At 45.5% G+C, this 21,721-nt stretch overlaps 2 protein-coding genes across 4 annotated transcripts in view; one reads left to right on the top strand and one right to left on the bottom strand.

Annotated features, from left to right (window-relative positions):
• Positions 1-11,450: 11,450 nt before the first annotated feature.
• Positions 11,451-16,986, bottom strand: aoc1 (amine oxidase copper containing 1). 3 transcript variants are annotated; one of them, XM_014181112.2, is made up of 5 exons: positions 16,777-16,986; positions 14,518-16,062; positions 13,512-13,800; positions 12,764-12,896; positions 11,451-12,579 (listed from the first exon to the last, which is right to left on the bottom strand). In XM_014181112.2, exons 2-5 carry the CDS (start codon positions 16,058-16,060, stop codon positions 12,310-12,312), a joined length of 2,235 nt encoding a protein of 744 aa, XP_014036587.1. In that variant the 5' UTR covers positions 16,061-16,062; positions 16,777-16,986; the 3' UTR covers positions 11,451-12,309. The 3 variants fall into 3 exon arrangements, with proteins under 3 accessions (XP_014036587.1, XP_045566749.1, XP_045566750.1); XM_045710793.1 differs by having other exon boundaries at positions 16,781-16,962; XM_045710794.1 differs by having other exon boundaries at positions 16,773-16,916.
• A 3,687-nt stretch (positions 16,987-20,673) lies between these two features.
• The window catches only part of sspo (SCO-spondin), a 77,972-nt gene continuing 76,924 nt past the window's right edge, over positions 20,674-21,721 (top strand). Inside the window, 2 exon segments of the mRNA XM_014181106.2 lie at positions 20,674-20,803; positions 21,016-21,112. Coding sequence (XP_014036581.2) covers positions 21,060-21,112 — 53 coding nt within the window. The 5' untranslated portion in view covers positions 20,674-20,803; positions 21,016-21,059.

Genomic DNA, 21,721 nt, shown 5'->3' on the forward strand with positions numbered 1-21,721 from the left:
TAGAGTATCTGTGTCACGCCCTGACCAGGTGAACTCGGGTATTTTGGTCAAGGTGTGTCATGTTGGGTATTTTTCCTTGGTTTGTTTTCTATGTTTGCGTTATAGCCTTGTGTTAGCTCTATGTGGGTTATTTCTATGTTGGGTTCTGTCGATTCCCAATCAGAGACAGCTGTCGCTAGTTGTCTCTGATTGGGATCACATTTAAGTTCCTTTTCCCCCACGCTGTTTGTGGGGTGTTGTCTCTTTGTTTTGAGCAGTTAACGTATCGGCATTTTCTTGGTTTTGTGTACGTGTTAAGAATAAACATGTGTTCGCTCCCAGCTGCGCTTTGGTCCTCTTCCTCATCACCCGACGACGATCGTTACAGAACACCCCACCAAACAAGGACCAAGCAGCGGGAGGATAAGGAGCGCGAGAGATGGGCTCGCGAGGGGAAGGAGTTCTGGACCTGGGAGGAGATCATGTCGGGGAAAGGACCCTGGCGAAAGGATTCCCAGGTCGAGGAGGTAATGCCAGCCGGTGGACGGAGTCGCAGGCGGCGGTCGAGGAGGCCCGGAAGACACCCCCAATAAAAAATTTTGGGGGGCTAATGGGGTGGTCCGGAAGGGCAGAGGAAGAGCCCAGACCACTGCTCTCGTGGGGGATGACGGCGGAGGAGGAGACGGAGATGAGGCGGTTGATTGAGGACCTGCTGAGGGAAGATCTGGAGGAGGAGCCATGGGATGCGGAGTTGCGCGCTGTGTCGCCAGTGCGCCCGCACAGCCCGGTGCGTCCGGTGGACATGCCCAGCACATGCCGTGCTAGGATGGGCATCCAGCCAGGACGAGTGGCTAAACCGGCTCCACGCTTCAGTTCACCAGTGCGTGTTCACAGTCCTGTCTGGCCCGTTCCTGTTCCCCGCACCAAGCCCACGGTGCGTGTCCACAGTCCTGCCCGGCCCGTCCCTGCTCCCCGCACCAAGCCATGGGAAGCGGAGTTGCGCGCTGTGTCGCCAGTGCGCCCGCACAGCCCGGTGCGTCCGGTGGACATGCCCAGCACATGCCGTGCTAGGATGGGCATCCAGCCAGGACGAGTGGCTAAACCGTCTCCACGCTTCAGTTCACCAGTGCGTGTTCACAGTTCGGCCCGGCCCGTCCCTGCTCCCCGCACCAGGTCAGTGGTGCGTGTCCCCAGTCCTGTCCGGCCCATCCCTGTTCCCCGCACCAAGCCCACGGTGCGTGTCCACAGTCCTGTCCAGCCCGTTCCTGTTCCCCGCACCAAGCCCACGGTGCGTGTCCACAGTCCTGTCCGGCCCGTCCCTGCTCCCCGCACCAAGCCCACGGTGCGTGTCCACAGTCCTGTCCGGCCCGTCCCTGCTCCCCGCACCAAGCCCACGGTGCGTGTCCACAGTCCTGTCCGGCCCGTCCCTGCTCCCCGCACCAAGTCAGTGGTGCGTGTCCACAGTCCGGCCCGGCCCGTTCCTGCTCCCCGCACCAAGCCAGTGGTGCGTGTCCCCAGTCCGGCCCGGCCCGTTCCTGCTCCCCGCACCAAGCCAGTGGTGCGTGTTCCCAGTCCGGCCCGGCCCGTCCCTGCTCCCCGCACCAAGTCAGCGGTGCGTGTCCCCAGTCCGGCCCGGCCCGTTCCTGCTGCCCGCACCAAGCCAGTGGTGCGTGTTCCCAGTCCGGCACGGCCCGTGTCCGGTCCACCGGTGCCCAATCCTGTTCCGGTCGACGGCTCCGCTCCAGAGCCTGAGCATGCCGCTCCACAGTGGTCCAGTCCGGGCCAGAGGGGTAGGGCTAAGGTGGAGGCGGGGGAAAGAACACGCCCGGGGCCAGAGCCTCCACCAAGGGTGAGGCGCCCACCTGGGTCCCCCCCCCTAATAGACTTAAGTTTGGTGCGCCGGGACAGGGTACTGTCACGCCCTGACCAGGTGAACTCGGGTATTTTGGTCAAGGTGTGTCATGTTGGGTATTTTTCCTTGGTTTGTTTTCTATGTTTGCGTTATAGCCTTGTGTTAGCTCTATGTGGGTTATTTCTATGTTGGGTTCTGTCGATTCCCAATCAGAGACAGCTGTCGCTAGTTGTCTCTGATTGGGATCACATTTAAGTTCCTTTTCCCCCACGCTGTTTGTGGGGTGTTGTCTCTTTGTTTTGAGCAGTTAACGTATCGGCATTTTCTTGGTTTTGTGTTTATTTCAGTGTTAAGAATAAACATGTGTTCGCTCCCAGCTGCGCTTTGGTCCTCTTCCTCATCACCCGACGACGATTGTTACAATCTGCTATATCAAATCAAATCACATTTTATTGGTCACATACACATGGTTAGCAGATGTTAATGCGAGTGTAGCGAAATTCTTGTGCTTCTAGTTCCGACAGTGCAGTAATATCTAACAAGTAATCTAACAATTCCCCAACAGCTACCTAATACACACAAATCTAAAGGGGGGAATGAGAATATGTACATACAAACATATGGATGAGCGATGGCTGAGTGGCATAGGCTAGGTGCAATATATGGTATAAAACACAATATATACATATGATATGAGTAATGTAAGATAAGTAAACATGATTAAAGTGGCATTAATTAAAGTGGCATTGTTGAAAGTGACTAGTGATCCATTTATTAAAGTGACCAGTGATTGGGTCTCAATATAGGCAGCAGCCTCTCTGAGTTAATGATTGCTGTTTAGCAGCAATCTGCTTTGATGGCCTTGAGATAGAAGCTGTTTTTCAGTCTCTCTGTCCCAGCTTTGATGCACCTGTACTGACCTCGCCTTCTGGGTGATTTTTTTATTAGAAAAAATTATTTCACCTTTATTTGACCAGGTAGGCCAGTTGAGAACAAGTTCTCATTTACAACTGCGACCTGGCCAAGATAAAGCAAACACAAACAACAACACAGAGTTACACATGGAATAAACAAACGTACAGTCAATAATATAATAGAAAAAATCTATATACACTGTGTGCAAATGAGGTAAGATTAGGGAGGTAAGGCAATAAATAGGCCGTAGTGGCGATAGCAATGTGAACAGGCAGTGGCTTGGGTGGTTGTTGTCCTTGATGATCTTTTTGGCTTTCCTGTGACATCGGGTGCTGTAGGTGTCATGGAGGGCAGGTAGTTTGCCCCTGGTGATGCGTTGTGCAGACCGCACCACCCTCTGGAGAGTCCTGTGGTTGAGGGCGGTGCAGTTGCCGTACCAGGCTGTGATACAGCCCGACAGGATGCTCTCGATTGTGAATCTGTAAAAGTTTGTCAGGGTTTTGGGTGACAAGTAAAATTTCTTCAGCCTCCTGAGTGTGTGGGTGGACCATTTCAGTTTGACTGTGATGTGTACGCCGAGGAACGTAAAACTTTTCACCTTCTCCACTGCTGTCCCTTCGATGTGGATGGGGGGTGCTCCTATATAGATTATATATGAGTCTGCTAAGATCCACATCCTATCTGACTTACCTACTGTGACGCAATCATATATGTCATGTACTGTATAGAAAGGGCCTCTGACCTTTAAGTTTGCCCTTTCATTTAAGTTTAATGTGAGTCAAGAATGTGAGGCGTGAATCAGAGTCAGCAATATACCATGAATGGCACCTTTTATTCAGCACTGGTTCCCCACCGCTCTGCAATTGTGCTTTTTCTGTCATAACAACCGATTGGGGATCACAGACACATCGAGGATCACCAACAGCAACGTTTTAGGCTTGGTAAGGGAGGGTACTGGGCAGAATAAGGAGGTTGAGGTGTATGGTGGTGCCATTTGGTTCTATATTAGACCAGGGTTTGCAGTCTTGTAGATGGGATCCTGTCTGTAACTGGATCCCTTGAGTGTTGTCTATTCAGAGGGGACTTGTGTGTGTGTGTGTGTGTGTGTGTGTGTGTGTGTGTGTGTGTGTGTGTGTGTGTGTGTGTGTGTGTGAGTGAGTATGCTTGTAGGCTCCAATGGCTGTATTGCCTGGCTGTGTACAGTAAATACATGAGCAGGCATCTCAGAGCCTCCATTATCAGGTTATGAATCGTGGTTGATCAGGGTCCTCCAATTGTTTCCTCTCTGATGGAGCCATGCATCTCTGGGGGCTGTGTGACGGTGGTGATGGCCCCGGTCACAATGAAAAGAGAGGCCTGGAAGATGGATAAAAACAACCATTGGGGGTGATGGAAATTATGCAATAGGGCTCAACCCTTCTCTGTGTTTCCAAATTGACTGCCATGCATGCCCCCACACTGTCATCTCCCCTGGGGTAATGAATGACAGGCACTGGTCATGTTCTGTTACAGTGTGTGGCATGATTCCTGACTCACTAGGCCATTCACAGCCATGACACTTGTGAATCCCCATTTCAGTGAAAACCATTTGACTAACATCACAGTTGTTTACTGGCTAAAAGACCCTAGTGGTCTTTGAATCTGTTTTCCGCCCCGCGGAGTGGATTGGACCGGATTCTATCTGCCTGGCTGGCTTTCTGTATCTCAGGCTTTGTCTAAGCTGCTCTGGGTTATTTTGAGAAGTGGACAAAGAGGAATGGAATCGTTGACATACCATAGGAGACAGACTGGCCACCTAACCCCACTGCATCGAGGGAACGATAGGCTGCTGGGGCACAGCATGTTCCCACACAACCTTTTCTCTCTCCTCACACGTTTACATGTTAATCGTGCTTAAACACTGTACATAGAAGCTACTTACAATATATTTGCACATAGGGACCTGATTGTCCCATATAGTAGGCCTTTTAAAATATAAACGCAACATGCAACAATTTCAGAGATTGTTACAGTTCTTCTAAGGAAATCAGTCAACTGAAATAAATTCATTAGGCCCTAATCTATGGATTTCACATGATTGGGCAGGGGCACAGCCATGGGTGGGCTTGGGAGGGCATAGGACCAACCACTTGGGATCCAGGCCCACCCACTGGGGGAACCAGGCCCAGCCAATCAGAATTTATTTTTTCCTGACAAAAGGGCTTTATTACAGAAATACTCCTCAGGTTCGTCAGCTGTCAGGGTGGCTGGTCTCAGACGATCCTGCAGGTGAGGCCGGTTGGATATACTGCCAAATTCTCTAAAATGACGTTGGGAGGCAGCTTATGGTAGAAAAAAAGAACATAAAATTCTCTGGCAACAGCTCTGGTGGACATTCCTGCAGTCAGCATGCCAATTGCATGCTCCCTCAAAAACTTCAGACATCTGTGGTATTGTGTTGTGTGACAAAACTGCACATTTTAGAGTGGCCTTTTATTATCCCCAGCACAAGGTGCACCTGTGTAATGATCATGCTGTTTAATAGCTTCTTGATATGCCACACCTGTCAGGTGGATGGATCATACTGGCAAAGGAGAAATGCTCACTAACAGGAATGTAAGCAAATTTGTGCACCACATTTGAGAGAAATACTATTTTTTTGCGTATGGAAAATTTCAGGGATCTTTTATTTCAGCTCATGAAACATGGGACCAACACTTTATATGTTGTATTTATATTTTTGTTCAGTATAGATTGTCAAAGTGTGACACTGCTATCGAAATAAGTGTGACTTTTAAAGAAGGACAAGCTTACTTCAGATTAGTGTAGGGATGAAAATAAAGAATTGTTGGCCACTTGCCAGCCAGTCTTGTGCCGATTACTCTGCTAAGTGCCTCTAGCTGATTCTATACCTCAACTTGCTGTCACAGTGAGATAAAGCTGAAGATGAAGACTTTATTTCAAGTTTTTTTCTTCTTCTGTTTAGACAAAACGTATAAGTGAATCGTTTTTTGATTCTGCAAATCAATGTTAAATATGAAACCTTTGTTCCTCAATGACTGTGCAGTTTTAATATTTTGCCAGGCCCAAGGTTTACCTTCCTGTGTGGTTCACAAAAAGGTGTCATTTGATAGTCTCAAAGGGTATTATCTCACCTCCATAAGAAAATAACCCATTCTCTCACTTACAGCAAAGTGAACACCCCCATACCTACAGTCAAAGGAATCTCCAATGTCTAAATTCTGATAATAACCCTACACTTGTGGAAAACGTGTGTCACTGGTTAATGTCCTACGGTGGTGTTGATTGTTGTTGAATTATTTCCATGAGGATATATTACTTTACTGTTACTCACCATTCAGACATATGTGGGACTTCCATGTGTGAGTCATAGTGACAAATAAAGTGTTGCTCTAATAAACAGAAACCTATTCTAGACTTTGACTCAACTCTTGTGTGTGAAGAGAATGCTTCACACAAGCTGTCTGAGACTGTTTTCCACTTGGCCCAGTGGCGCTAAACCATGGTGTGTGTGTGTGTGTGTGAGGTTAAACACAGTGGAGGTTAAACGCAAGTAAACGCAGTGTACCCACTTTTTTTTTTGCCCAACAGTTCACCAACCTATTGCTAAAATAGGCATTGAAAGTATAAGGAGCATTTCTTTTTTTCACCCCGACTGGAGATCAGATTTCACCCATGCATTTTCTTACCACTACATCACTGGCTCTAAAAGTACACAAAGTGCAGTTTAAGAAGTAATATTGTTGGGTAATGATTGTCAATCATTTTATTCGAAGTACTCATTGGCCTATCATATTTCTCTTCTTTGATATGTATCTTTAAATCAAGCAGGTGCATGCTGCCTGTAAGCACCACGAGGAGCACTGTCTAAAATGTATTCATTTATAATATATATATATATATTTTTTTTTACTTCACCTTTATTTAACCAGGAAGACTAGTTGAGAACATTTACAACTGCGACCTGGCCAAGATAAAGCAAAGCAGTGCGACACAAACAACAACACAGAGTTACACATGGAATAATCAAGCGTACAGTCAATAACACAATAGAAAAAAAGAATGTCTATATACAGTGTGTGCAAATGGCATGAGGAGGTAAGGCAATAAATAGGCCATAGTAGCAAGTAATTACAATTTAGCAAATTAACACTGGAGTGATAGATGTGCAGATGATGATGTGCAAGAAGAAATACTGGTGTGCAAAAGAGCAGAAAAGTAAATAAAAACAATATGGGGATGAGGTAGGTAGATTGGATGGGCAATTTACAGATGGGCTATGTACAGCTGCAGCGATCGGTTAGCTGCTCGGATAGCTGATGTTTAAAGTTAGTGAGTGAAATATAAGTCTCCAGCTTCAGCTATTTTTGCAATTCGTTCCAGTCATTGGCAGCAGAGAACTGGAAGGAAAGGCGGCCAAAGTATGTGTTGGCTTTGGGGATGACCAGTGAGATATACCTGCTGGAGCGCGTGCTACGGGTGGGTGTTATCGTGACTAGTGAGCTGAGATAAGGCGGAGCTTTACCTAGCATAGACTTATAGATGACCTGGAGCCAGTGGGTCTGGCGACGAATATGAAGCGAGGGCCAGCCGATTAGAGCATACAGGTGGCAGTGGTGGGAAGTATATGGGGCTTTGGTGACAAAACGGATGGCACTGTGATAGACTGCATCCAGTTTGCTGAGTAGAGTGTTGGAGGCTATTTTGTAAATGGCATTGCCGAAGTCGAGGATCGGTAGGATAGTCAGTTTTACTAGGGTATGTTTGGCGGCGTGAGTGAAGGAGGCTTTGTTTAGGAATAGAAAGCCAATTCTAGATTTAATTTTGGATTGGATTGGAATAGATTGTATTTTGGAATAGATTGTATTGTTATTCCACTTTCTCAAAGAATGAGTGTACTCACACTCTATGAGAGCAAGGTTGAAACAGTTAGGACCAGGATTTTCTCAGACTGGCTTCATGTGTGAGACAGGGAAGGGAAGTACATCTACAGTTGAAGTCGGAAGATTACATACACTTAGGTTGGAGTCATTAAAACTCGTTTTTCAACCACTCCACACATTTCTTGTTAACAAACTATAGTTTTGGCAAGTCAGTTAGGTCATCTACTTTGTGCATGGCACAAGTAATATTTCCAACAATTGTTTACAGACAGATTATTTCACTTATAATTCACTGTATCACAATTCCAGTGGGTCAGAAGTTTACATACACTAAGTTGACTGTGCCTTTAAACAGCTTGGAAAATTCCAGAAAATGATGTCATGGCTTTAGAAGCTTCTGGTAGGCTAATTGACATCATTTGAGTCAATTGGAGGTGTACCTGTGGATGTATTTCGAGGCCTACCTTCAAACTCAGTGCCTCTTTGCTTGACATCATGGGAAAATCAGAAGATATCAGCCAAGACCTCAGAAAAAAATGATAAACCTCCACAAGTCTGGTTCGTCCTTGGGAGCAATTTCCAAACGCCTGAAGGTACCACGTTCATCTGTACAAACAATAGTACGCAAGTATAAACACCATGGGACCACGCAGCAGTCATACCGCTCAGGAAGGAGACACGTTCTGTCTCCTAGAGATGAACGTACTTTGGTGCGAAAAGTGCAAATCAATCCCAGAACAACCGAAAAGGACCTTGTGAAGATGCTGGAGGAAACAGGTACAAAAGTATCTATATCCACAGTTAAACAAGTCCTATATCGACTTAACCTGAAAGGCCGCTCAGCAAGGAAGAAGCCACTGCTCCAAAACCGCCATAAAAAAGCCAGACTATGGTTTGCAACTGCACATGGGGACAAAGACCGTACTTTTGGGAGAAATGTCCTCTGGTCTAATGAAACAAAAATATAACTGTTTGGCCATAATGACCATCATTATGTTTGGAGGAAAAAGGGGGAGGCTTGCAAGCCAAAGAACACCATCCCAACCGTGAAGCATGGGGGTGGCTGCATCATGTTTTGGGGGTGCTTTGCTGCAGGAGGGACTGGTGCACTTCACAAAATAGATGGCATTATGAGGTAGGACAATTATGTGGATGTATTGAAGCAACATTTCAAGACATCAGTCAGGAAGTTAAAGCTTGGTTCCAAATGGACAATGACCCCAAGCATACTTCCAAAGTTGTGGAAAAATTGCTTAAGGACAACAAAGTCAAGGTATTGGAGTGGCCATCACAAAGCCCTGACCTCAATCCCATAGAAAAAATGTGGGCAGAACTGAAAAGCGTGTGTGTGAGCAAGGAGGCCTACAAACCTGACTCAGTTACACCAGCTCTGTCAGGAGGAATGGGCCAAAATTCACCCAACTTATTGTGGGAAGCTTGTGGAAGGCTACCCGAAACGTTTGACCCAAGTTAAACAATTTAAAGGCAATGCTACCAAATACTAATTGAGTGTATGTAAACTTCTGACCCACTGGGAATGTGATGAAAGAAATAGAAGATTAAATAAATAATTCTCTCTACTATTATTCTGACATTTCACATTATTAAAATAAAGTGGTGATCCTAACTGACCTAAGACAGGGAATTCTTACTAGGATTAAATGTCAGGAATTGTGAAAAACTGAGTTTAAATGTATTTGGCTAAGGTGTATGTAAACTTCCGACTTCAACTGTATTTCTGGCCTGGAGGAATTATAAGGTAGGAGGAAATTTGCTTTGTTCAGTCTCAAGATGAGTCAGCAACAGAGCTACAGTCGGGCCACACTGAAATATCATAAATCTAACAGGTTGTACATTAAGAGCTTTGATCATGTGACCGCAACAACCTTGCTTAGGCATAGGCTAAGTATGAAAATATGCTGAGTTGGTGTATGTGGTGGGCTCTGTATTTCTGGTTGCTGCAGTGAGGTGTTCAATATGCTGTATCCATGACAGTGAAACATGGGAGATGTATTTGCTTTAAGTGTTGTAAGGACCATACAGGCCTACATTTACCTCTTCTAGCTGTCATATACAGTATTTCCTAAGGCAGAAATCAGAGTAGTTTGTCATCTAACCACTAGATGGCAGTAGCTACTCACATCTTCCTTTCACAGCTCCACTAACATTGCATAGCATGCGTAAAATAAGTGCCTGAATCCCTACATACTGATCTTGATGAGAAGGGAAAAAAACTGTCGGGGGAGGTTCTCTTCTGCACTGTTCAACCAATCCAGCACATTTTGAGAAGGAGTTAGGACGGAGTGTCGCCTTTTAACGTCCAAAAGCTGAAGTCGCGTCACAGGGTATTTTTCTATTTCCCCTGAACACCGATCTGGTTGTTGGGGACTCAGCAGAGGCTACACATACACATACACATTCCCAACTACTTTGCGAGTCAGTGAAACTGATATTTAGATTTGTTTTTATCAACAGACTGCTTTAGTATTGTTTTGCCCTCCAATCATATGAGCAGATGATAAACACTATGTTTTTTACCACAGGAGGTTGGTGGCACCTTAATTGGGGAGAAAGGGCTCATGGTAATGGCTGGAGTGGAATAGTTGGAATGGTGTTAAATACATGGAAATCATGTGTTTGATGCCATTCGCTCTGTTCCAGCCATTATTATGAGCCATCCTCCCCTCAGCAGCCTCCCCCTGGTTTTTACTCTATTGCTGAACAAATGGTCATGTTTATGTCACTTAGAATACTGTGGCATTGATCTGAGGGAAGAGTTTTCAGTCCTTTACAAACCTCATGTTTGCGTTCATCCCTTACGGCTTAGCCTTATGGCTATAAAACGGGTCAAAACTATGTCACAATCTATATTTGCCTTAGTATTTACCAGTTCAAGTGCGTAGTTTGTGGAATAAAGGAGAAACCTTCATCAGGGAACCTCACTCCTAAGGTTGATTATGCTTTTCTATGCTGGATGGCATTTGGTGTTGTTACTTTTTGTGCTTCAGAGATGGGGTTTTAACTAGGCTAAACACTTGACACAGTGATACTCAAACATAATTTCCCACTCGGCACTGTCCTTGCTTGCACTGGCCCTCTTACTCACCAAGTGTTTTTTTTGTACCTTTTACAACCTTCATCAATCTGTTTTTGTATTCTCTTGCAGAGCCTATGAGAAAGGAAAGAATCAAGAGTAGGAGACGTTTGTTGACTCTTCTAGACCAAGCCTAACCGGGAAGAACAGGTGAAATAACCCCTATAGCTAACCACTGTGGGATTTCCTGTATTAGTCACAGGCCAGTATTGACCGTTTCCCACTGTGAGACTTGACACTGTTTTCTTCCCTACGGTTTGTTCATTATGACACAGAAGCCATCAGTACCATGGCAAACCATAGGAATGCCATTTACCCTAAAGCCCCTCCCTTTTTCCCCATCTTCTAAAATAATCTGTCCTCCCCTGCTTTTTTTTCTCCTCTCCTGTCGTCTCTTCCTCCTGCTTGCATGACTCTAATGGTACCCATTTTTACCATACACCGTAAAATGTCGGCACACACATTTATAAGGTTCTGATTGTAAAATGCCATAGACAACAATTGTTGGCTTATATTCCCTAGGCCTGCTTTTCACATTGCTGATGTTGAATAGTTGCCTTTTGTCTGATTGTACAGCTACAAAAGTGACTGCTGTCGTCAATGCTTGAAGACTAACCCTTTCCCAACTTTTAATGTAATTTCCAAATTCCAGTACAGTTTGAGAATACATGGTCAAGTCAATCAATCTGATCAAAAACCTCCAATTGAAAAGAAGTGATACAACCCAAATGTTATACTATTTAATTTAATGCAGTTAGTTCTTTATTGTATCTAATTAAAAGTAGCCAGGAGTACCTAACGGAAAACTGTCCCAAAGATAAAACAAATGGAGGGAAAACTGAGTTCTAAAACATTGTAGAATGTTCTATCGGTTCGCTCCCTGCATGTTGCGTGGGGGCAGCTGGTTGCCCCGGACAATGGTACAGGTGAATCCTGGACTGTTTGTGGGGCAGTTCCGGATCGGCCTGTTTGCTCAGCTAACTTTTTCCCAGTGAAAACATTCTCGCCATGCAGGCCTGCTGGGATCCAGAAGCCTGGCGGACGGTGGCTGATCCCGGCATCCTGCATCCTGGATGCTCAGAGCAACTAAACCCCGTCCATGGAGACCCTCACTCAACAGGATTTTGAGTGCTTTGACCCCCAGGCCTCACACACAATAAGGTTAGCATGACAACCACAGTAAAAAGGAAAACAATCATTCTGCTAGATCTGGGACGGATACATAAGTATATACATGGCAACACTTGTCTGGGAGTTATGATTATCGAGGATTTCTATTGAAATGTGCCTATGGATAAGAATGGTAAATTGCTTCAATCAATTTGCGTACTCATAAAAAAAAACGTAATACGACAAAAAATACCAAATATTCTTATTCTTTCACATTTCAACAGGTTCAGGTAAGATATCAACATAATATAAATGTTGTTAATGCCTGTGTCATAATGCATTCTTTTGCATTTAAATGATTTTTAAGTTAAATGTCGGAGTCAAGATTTAAATGTCAGCTTACATTAATTTGGCACCACTCAGACGCAAGGATGGAACCACCATTTTGTGTCTTTCCTGTCACTCACACCAGTCCCTCAGACTTCTGCGTAGGTGCCGTTGTAGAAGAAAGGCTTGTCAGTCACACAATGACCTACGACCTCTGGGGTCCATCTCTGGACCTTCGGCTTCCCCTCTTTGTCTGGCCGGACAATGACGGTACTGCGGGATGAGAGAGAGGGGTCCTCATCAAAGAAGTTGAAGGGGCGCAGGAAGAATCCCACAGCGTTGCCAGGCGTTGCCGTATTGGGGATGTCCTCCGAGTGGGGCACATGCAGGAAGCCCACTGTCACCCAGGCAACCAGGTCCTACACAAAAGATATTGTCAAGTTGATTGATGAATTGATTAATTGGATTGATTATTGAGTTATACAATTATAATTCTGTAACCTGTGTAAGTAAGGAATTATACACAGTAATGTCATCCAGGGTTGAGAAGCTGCTGGTATAAATCTGAGAATGAGTTGCGTTATTGATAGCAGCAGGTCTAACCTGGTTGGTGATGTTTTCATTGTTGCGGATGTAGTCCTCAAAGGAGACCACAGGCTCCCAGGGGTCGTTCTGAGTGTAGATACTACTGCTGGTGGGCTCACTGTCCTTGTGCCTGGTCACAGCCAATGGGTATCTACAGGGGAAAAGTAATCCATTATCACTCTCACCAATACAGATCATATGTACTGCGCTTTAGATAAACTGAATCAGAACTTTCTGACAGTAGATGATTAGAGAGAGAGAGAGAGAGAGAGAGAGAGAGAACCAGATAGATAGATAGATAGATAGATAGATAGATAGATAGATAGATAGATAGATAGATAGATAGATAGATAGATAGATAGATAGATAGATAGATAGATAGATAGATAGATAGATAGATAGATAGATAGATAGATAGATAGATAGATAGATAGATAGATGATAGTAGAGCATTGATATATCTTTCATAATAATGATCTGTGCACCCGTCATACACCACAGTATCCATTTCCCATATTCTCTGGATTATCATGGAATTGCTGTCTGTAGTTCATGGTACCTGTACGTTTTATTCATTATTTTATGCTAGGGTATAAGGGATGCTACTACCCCACCAGTGGTAGTCTACAGGAGGGAACTACTCAACAGATGGAGTGGAATGAACTGAGGTTGACTTTAGACCTTTTCTGATGTATCAAAAGTAAGATTTGATTAAATTAGCTTTTAGGGTTAACTATCCCTTAAACTAGCTGTGTGTTTCTGTTACCTGGACCAGCTGATGCCGTTCTCCTCTCTCCAGCCACGGGGAAGCACACTGTTGGCGTGGGAGTTGTACTGGATGCGGTACCCTTTCTGGTGGCCCCACTTGTTCTTCTCATTGGGGTTGTAGAAGTGCACGTAACGGGGGAACTTTTTGCCAAATCGGAAGGCTGCGCTGCGTTCCGTTTGGTGTTGCGTCTTGACGAGCTTGGATTGGACGACAGAATGTTTATGGCTCCACGGGTTGGTGAAGTTCACGTACTTGAGGTCCATCGACTCAAAGCTGTTCTCCCGACCTGGACCGTTTGACAAAAGCAATCATATACTGAACAAAAATATAAACACAACATGTAAAGTGTTGATCCCATGTTTATTGAACTGAAATAAAAGATTCCTAAAAATGTCCATATGCACAAAGAGCTTATTTATCAAAAATGTTGTGCACTAATTTGTTTACATCCCTGTTAGTGAGCTTTTCTCCTTTGCCAAGATAATCAATCCACTTGACATGTGTGGCATATCAAGAAAAGGGGTGGTGCTGAGGAGTATTTATTTCTGTCTATATTAAAGCCCTTTTGTGGGGTAAAACAACTTCTGATTAGCTGGGCCTGGCTCCCCAGTGGGTGGGCCTGACTCCCAAGTGGCTGGGCCTATGCCCTCCCTCATTAAAACCTCCCTTTATTGCCATTTGTTGATTTGAAATACAGTTGACCTAAGCACTAATGTCATGTTCTGAAGCAGATATTGCACAGACTAGGCATACCATTTCACGTGTGATTTAGCAATTGTATTGCCCATGGTGCAGAAATGAGCGCTTATTTTGTGTTTCTTGTCAATGACTCACCAAAATGGTTGACAATCTCATGTTATTGTTTTTGGCTGGGAGCAACACTCATAAACTATCTAGGAGAATCACTCATAATGCAATGTTTGACCAAAGTTGTAAAATACCTTTTAGAATCTACTTCCCTAGAAGTGTGGCCACGCGACCAGATTATTAAAACAGAACTCACCGGCAATATCAAGGTCAACCTTGTAGTGGATGAGATGAGTGTGCAGGTTACCAAGTACGAAGTTATACACCTTAGAGCCGTAGTGCAGTCCATTAGGCGTAAAGAAGGTGGCGTGGATGTAGCCGGTGGCACTGACCCTGGACTCCATCACTCCGTTCTGGTAGAAGAGAAAGTCCCAGATGTAGTCGTAGTTATAGACAGTGGAGGTGGTACGAAGCACCAGCACGTGGTTCTCCAGACCCCCGAAGAAGTTGTAGCTCCCCTGGAAGTTACTGTTGTAGTGCCTCCTCAGAGGCATCCCTGTGGTCATTTCAAACACACACAAGGCGTTCTTGTAGCGCATGGGCTTATCCGTGTCGTAGTAATGGTGCAGGTCTAAAAAGGTTGCGATTTCGGGGCAGTCAATGCCAGGCGCCAGCTCGTAGTCCACAGTTCCCATGGCCCAGCCAGCGTCTATGTATTTGGTCTGCATGGCGGCGGGGGTGTCGCCCGAATAGAAGGCGATAGCCTCCTGGAGACTGACCTCGTAGGCGATGCGCTCTCCATTGAAGCGCAAGTCAAAGATTTGGAGGCCGGCGGAAGAGCGGACTCGGAAGGCAAAGGACCAGCCGGCGTATTCCACAAAGTTCCCATCCACGTGGTAGCGAGGGCCTTGGGGCTCTACCAGCTTGGGCCCATGAATGTCGGTGCGCGTGTTGCTGTGCCCACGGGGAATGTAAGTGGAGTACAAGTCTTCATCGTCATGGTCAGGAAGCTTGACCTTCTCCAGCGTTCCCTTCTCATATCGCTCTGCCAGTTCTTCCACGTTGTCAAAGTACTGGCCGTTGTACCACACCTTCTCCACCGTCCAGCGCTCAGGGTCCAAATCTTTATGGTTCACCAGGACCTCAAAGCCCACAGGGTGGATGAAGTAGCCCTCTACGAACTTCTGCAGCATGATCCAGGTCCTCCTCTCACCCGACTCCAAACCACGGGGCGCGATGTCCGAAAAAGTCAGGCAGCGGTTGGTGCAGTTGTGGAAGGAAAATCCGCCCGTGGTCTCAAACAGGACCTTGTGGACCTTGGCAGTAATCTTCTGCAAGATGTCAATGATGTGCGAGTACTCCGCCGCCGTGATGGGTCGCGACTCAAACCGAATGGGCCGGTCTCCCTTGAAAGTCTTCCCCGTGTACGAAGTAGGGAAGGGCAGCGGACTCACGATGAACTCAGTGATGTTGGGCTGGGCCTGGTTCCCGAACTGCACCACCACCCTGGCCTGGCGTGTGGGCTTGGCCTGGCCCCGGTCCAGGGTCCTCAGGGCCTCGTGCTTCCGAGGCAGGTGGAGCTCCATCAACAGGATGCTGTTCTTCTTCAGGTCCTTGCCCCGGGTCGCTGTCAGACCCAGCTCTGGCTTGCCTTGCAGGTAGTCCCGGACGTCACGCATCTCACGGGGCGTCAGGTCGGCGAACATGGAGGCTCCGTGGTGAGCCCACTCCCGGCCACGAGAGGCTTCACACACGCCCAGAGCAACCAGCAGCACCAGCAGACAGCAGCACCTGGCCATGTCTATGGAGACACAACAAGTAAAAAAAACGGCCAGGAATTATTCGAGAACGTGCTCTTATAGTCACCGACAACCCTGTCCTTCCTGTTGAAATGACCCTTGCACTTGAGTTATTGAGCTATGTATAATGCTTATCTAATAAAAGCACTTGAGTAAACCCTACACTGATCTTATAGCGTGCTTCCTCCGTTTCCTCCAGTACTGAAAAGAGAAACATACATACTGTAGCATATTTAGCATCCAGATTGGGACACATTCCCCCCACCCACCCGTTCTCTTCCCCCCACCCCCCGTCCTCTCCACAGCTGGAAAAGCAAACCTCCTCCTTCTCATCCTTCCCCTCCTCCCCCTTTCTTTACCACTCTTTTTTTCCACTCCCTCTGGTCTTCTAACAGTATGGATCAGCTTCCATGCAGTGGGGATCTTCGTACAATGTTTCCTTTCCTCCCCTCTCTGCCCTGTCTCTGTTAATGTTGCATGTGTATCGACCCCTGTCAAGTCTGTTCTGTTCTCAGCAGCACACCAATGGGTCCTCACTTGAATCTGGGACTTATGTGTTACAGATTGCCTCTTTCAAACAGTTTGATTTTATAACATGCTTATGTAACCCTATTTATGTAATATTGTGATATGCTGCATTGAGGCAGAACACGAAAAGCATGCAAATCAGAGCACTGTAGGCAGTGCACGACTTTGTAACAAAGAAACTGACCTACCTACAGTAGGCACTTCAAACGTTGAAGGGTACTCCTGCTTCCAGCCCTGAGTGAAACAATGTTGCTTTGTCCAGAACCAGAACAGCCCAAGCAGTTGTATCCTTCCCTTTGCAGTTCAGATGGAAGAGATGTATTATGAAAACAGGGCTCAATGAGCAGCTGCTTTTATTTTGCCTTCAACCTTGCAGCGGCGGAACGGGATTGGTCACCAAGGGGTTGTAAAAGTGTTGAAATCTCAGGTCTACTGTATAGATGATTCATTCCACAGGGGGGCACGCAGAGAAATTGAGCAACAAGTGATTTTGAAACGATTTGATTAGTGTCACCTTGCCAAGTCACCTTGCCATGGTTAAACGCGGTGGTTCGCACTTTCAGTTTTGTGCGAATGCTGCTAGGTAGGTTTTAATAGTCACAGTGGTGACAACATCCCCTATACACTTCCTGATGAACTCAGTCACCATGTCCGTATATACGTCAATGTTATTCTCAGAGGCTACCCAGAACATATCCCATGATATTTATTTTTATTTAATTGTATTTTTTTTATTTCACCTTTATTTAACCAGGTAGGCAAGTTGAGAACAAGTTCTGATTTACAATTGCGACCTGGCCAAGATAAAGCAAAGCAGTTCGACAACATACAACAACACAGAGTTACACATGGAATAAAACAAACATACAGTCAATAATACAGTAGAAAAATAAGTCTATATACAATGTGAGCAAATTAGGTGAGATAAGGGAGGTAAAAGCAAAAAAGGCCATGGTGGCAAAGTAAATACAATATAGCAAGTAAAAACACTGGAATGGTAGATTTGTAGTAGAAGAAAGTGCAAAGTATAAATAATGGGGTGCAAAGGAGCAAAATAAATAAAATAAATAAATATAGTAGGGGAAGAGGTAGTTGTTTGGGCTAAATTATAGATGGGCTATGTACAGGTGCAGTGATCTGTGAGCTGCTCTGACAGCTGGTGCTTAAAGCTAGTGAGGGAGATAAGTGTTTCTAGTTTCAGAGATTTTTGTAGTTCGTTCCAGTCATTGGCAGCAGAGAACTGGAAGGAGAGACGGCCAAAGGAGGAATTGGCTTTGGGGGTGACCAGAGAGATATACCTGCTGGAGCGCGTGCTACAGGTGGGTGCTGCTATGGTGACCAGTGAGCGGAGGTAAGGGGGGACTTTACCTAGCAGGGTCTTGTAGATGACCTGGAGCCAGTGGGTTTGGCGACGATTATGAAGCGAAGGCCAGCCAACGAGAGCGTACAGGTCGCAGTGTTGGGTAGTATATGGGGCTTTGGTGACAAAACGGATGGCACTGTGATAGGCTGCATCCAGTTTGTTGAGTAGGGTATTGGAGGCTATTTTGTAAATGACATCGCCGAAGTCGAGGATCGGTAGGATGGTCAGTTTTACGAGGGTATGTTTGGCAGCATGAGTGAAGGATGCTTTGTTGTGAAATGGGAAGCCAATTCTAGATTTAACTTTGGATTGGAGATGTTTGATGTGAGTCTGGAAGGAGAGTTTACAGTCTAGCCAGACACCTATGTATTTGTAGTTGTCCACATATTCTAAGTCAGAACCGTCCAGAGTAGTGATGCTGGACAGGCGGGCAGGTGCAGGCAGCGATCGGTTGAAGAGCATGCATTTAGTTTTACTTGTATTTAGGAGCAGTTGGAGGCCACGGAAGGAGAGTTGTATGACATTGAAGCTCGTCTGGAGGGTTGTTAACACAGTGTCCAAAGAAGGGCCAGAAGTATACAGAATGGTGTCGTCTGCGTAGAGGTGGATCAGAGACTCACCAGCAGCAAGAGCAACATCATTGATATATACAGAGAAAAGAGTTGGCACAAGAATTGAACCCTGTGGCACCCCCATAGAGACTGCCAGAGGTCCAGACAACAGGCCCTCCGATTTGACACACTGAACTCTATCAGAGAAGTAGTTGGTGAACCAGGCAATGCAATCATTTGAGAAACCAAGGCTATTGAGTCTGCCAATGAGGATGTGGTGATTGACAGAGTCGAAAGCTTTGTCCAGGTCAATGAACACGGCAGCACAGTATTGTTTCTTATCGATGGTGGTTACGATATCGTTTAGGACCTTGAGCGTGGCTGAGGTGCACCCATTACCAGCTCTGAAACCAGATTGCATAGCGGAGAAGGTGCGGTGGGATTCGAAATGGTCGGTAATCTGTTTGTTGACTTGGCTTTCGAAGACCTTAGAAAGGCAGGGTAGGATAGATATAGGTCTGTAGCAATTTGGGTCAAGAGTGTCCCATCCTTTGAAGAGGGGGATGGCAGCAGCTGCTTTCCAATCTATGGGAATCTCAGACGACACGAAAGAGAGGTTGAACAGGCTAGTAATAGGGGTTGCAATAATTTCGGCAAATCATTTTAGAAAGAAAGGGTCCAGATTGTCTAGCCCGGCTGATTTGTAGGGGTCCAGATTTTGCAGCTCTTTCAGAACATCAGCTGAATGGATTTGGGAGAAGGAGAAATGGGGAAGGCTTGGGCGAGTAGCTGTGGGGGGTGCAGTGCTGTTGACTGCAGTAGGGGTAGCCAGGTGGAAAGCATGGCCAGCCGTAGAAAAATGCTTATTGAAATTCTCAATTATAGTGGGTTTATCGGTGGTGACAGAGTTTCCTATCCTCAGTGCAATTGGCAGTTGGGAGGAGGTGTTCTTATTCTCCATGGACTTTACAATGTCCCAGAACTTTTTTGCGTTTGTGTTGCAGGAAGCAAATTTCTGCTTGAAAAAGCTAGCCTTGGCTTTTCTAACTGCCTGTGTATATTGGTTTCTAACTTCCCTGAAAAGTTGCATATCACGGGGGCTGTTCGATGCTAATGCAGAACGCCACAGGATGGTTTTGTGTTGGTTAAGGGCAGTCAGGTCTGGGGAGAACCAAGGGCTATATCGGTTCCTGGTTCTAAATTTCTTGAATGGGGCATGCTTATTTAAGATGGTGAGGAAGGCATTTAAAAAAAAAAAACAGGCATCCTCTACTGACGGGATGAGGTCAATATCCTTCCAGGATACCAGGGCCAGGTCGGTTAGAAAGGCTTGCTCGCTGAAATGTTTCATGATGATGTGGAAACAATGAAATGATGTGGAAACAATGTTGATTCAACCAATGTGTGCCCAGTGGGACATAACACTGGGAGATTGACGTCTTATCTACTTCTGTTCTGTGGAAACAAAGTAGTTGGTACCAGAACTAGCTGAATCAAGCATTTAATCACAGTCGATGGAAACCCGGTCTGAGAGTTAACTCACTTCTTTCTCTCTCTGGTAACTAGTGAGGTGTGTTGAAGGGCTGTGGCCGCGAATGGATCCAAAATGGCTGCCATGCTCCAGATGAGAGCTACAGACAGGCAGGGCTTTGGTGGCAGCTGTGTTTGTGTCTCCTTTCTCTGGGGGTCAAAGGGTCAGGCCAGGGATATTGGCCGGGTTGAAAGCCCCCCGGCTCCTGTCCATTGACATGTTTTATTAAATAAACGCCACTGCCATCCTTCCCGAAACGCCTCTCTTTATAGGATTAGTACCAGCACAAACATATCCCTCCATCATGGATGATGTCTCTCTCTCTTTGCCTGTACCCCCTCTGTGTCACCCAGTGTCACCCCCTCCTTCCTCCTCTTTCCTTCCTCAGCCCCAATCCTGCTTGGTCCTGTACCGTTGGACAGGCAGGAGGTCCGAGTGTCACCATCCTTCCGTCTGGTGGCCAATGGCAGCCCTCCCAGCTGTGGCCCTCAGGCTTCTCAGCCAATGAGGTGCTCCTCAGATGGCACTGTGCTCCTCCGGGAATCGGACACCGTTTAAAACCCTGTGAAAGGGGCACCCGCCCCTTATAAAGCAACAGATCCCCTTACTGAGAATATACTTTCAGGACCTGACAGAGAGAAAGAAAACGAAGATACCTTGATCTAGGAAAGGGAAGTAAATCAGTGGTATACCGTATTAGGATCAACAGTCAAAGGAATACCCCCAGGTTATCGAAGTGCCAAGCTCTATCTGAAACCAGTTATATCCAGGTGAGAATTCTATTATTCTACTCCTTGCCTTCAGTTGGCTGTATTTTATCCCCAGTTTATCTTATTGTTCTTGAGTAACCTGTGTCATCTCTTCCTATGTAAATATGTATTTGTTGCCTTAGTCACTCAATATAATAATGGATTGCACTGCCACAGTTTAACATTTTACTCCTGTATGTGTATAAATATTGAGAGATCATTTTTTTCCTCAGAGGACTCTATTCCAAGGCATCACAGAGCGGAGAGAGTGAGCAGTATGTGGACTCTACTGATGTCTCTGCTTGGGCTGCGTGTGGTAATGGTGGTGGGGTAAGAACTGACCACCGTAGAGTCTAAGAGAAAGGAAACACAATTTATATTGCTTTACACTACATTTACTAAACTATATATCTATTGGAAGGGGTACTTCTTTCCGACAAGTTAATCATATTTACAAATCGTTTTCCCCTTTGTTTTTACATCATGGTTGCATGTTTCCCTTTTTTTCACTTAAATTATTTTTCACTCCTCTGTAGCTCAGTTGGTAAAAAAAAATCGAATAAAATCACATTTTATTTGTCACGTAGGGCTACACAGTTTACAGCATGTATAAAAGGTGCAGTGAAACGCTTGTGCGATAGCTCCCTCAACATTGCAGTACAATAATCAATAATAATAAATAAAAAATAGAAGAAGGCAGTATCCAAAGTAATAAACTCATATGTAAATGATAGGATATACAGTATAGACTACGAGCAGTTCAGATTATAGAGCATAAGATTGGATGAACTTTAATGTCCCCAAGGGGGAAAATTGTCTTAGACACCCAAAATAGACAAAATAGACACTACATTACACACTCAACATAATACATACATTACCTGTTTCCCAATATACACATGATCCACTTCTCATATAGCCATATACATAATACATATT

The sequence above is a fragment of the Salmo salar genome, chromosome ssa29, assembly GCF_905237065.1.
Source record: "Salmo salar chromosome ssa29, Ssal_v3.1, whole genome shotgun sequence".
Classification (NCBI taxonomy): domain Eukaryota; kingdom Metazoa; phylum Chordata; class Actinopteri; order Salmoniformes; family Salmonidae; genus Salmo; species Salmo salar.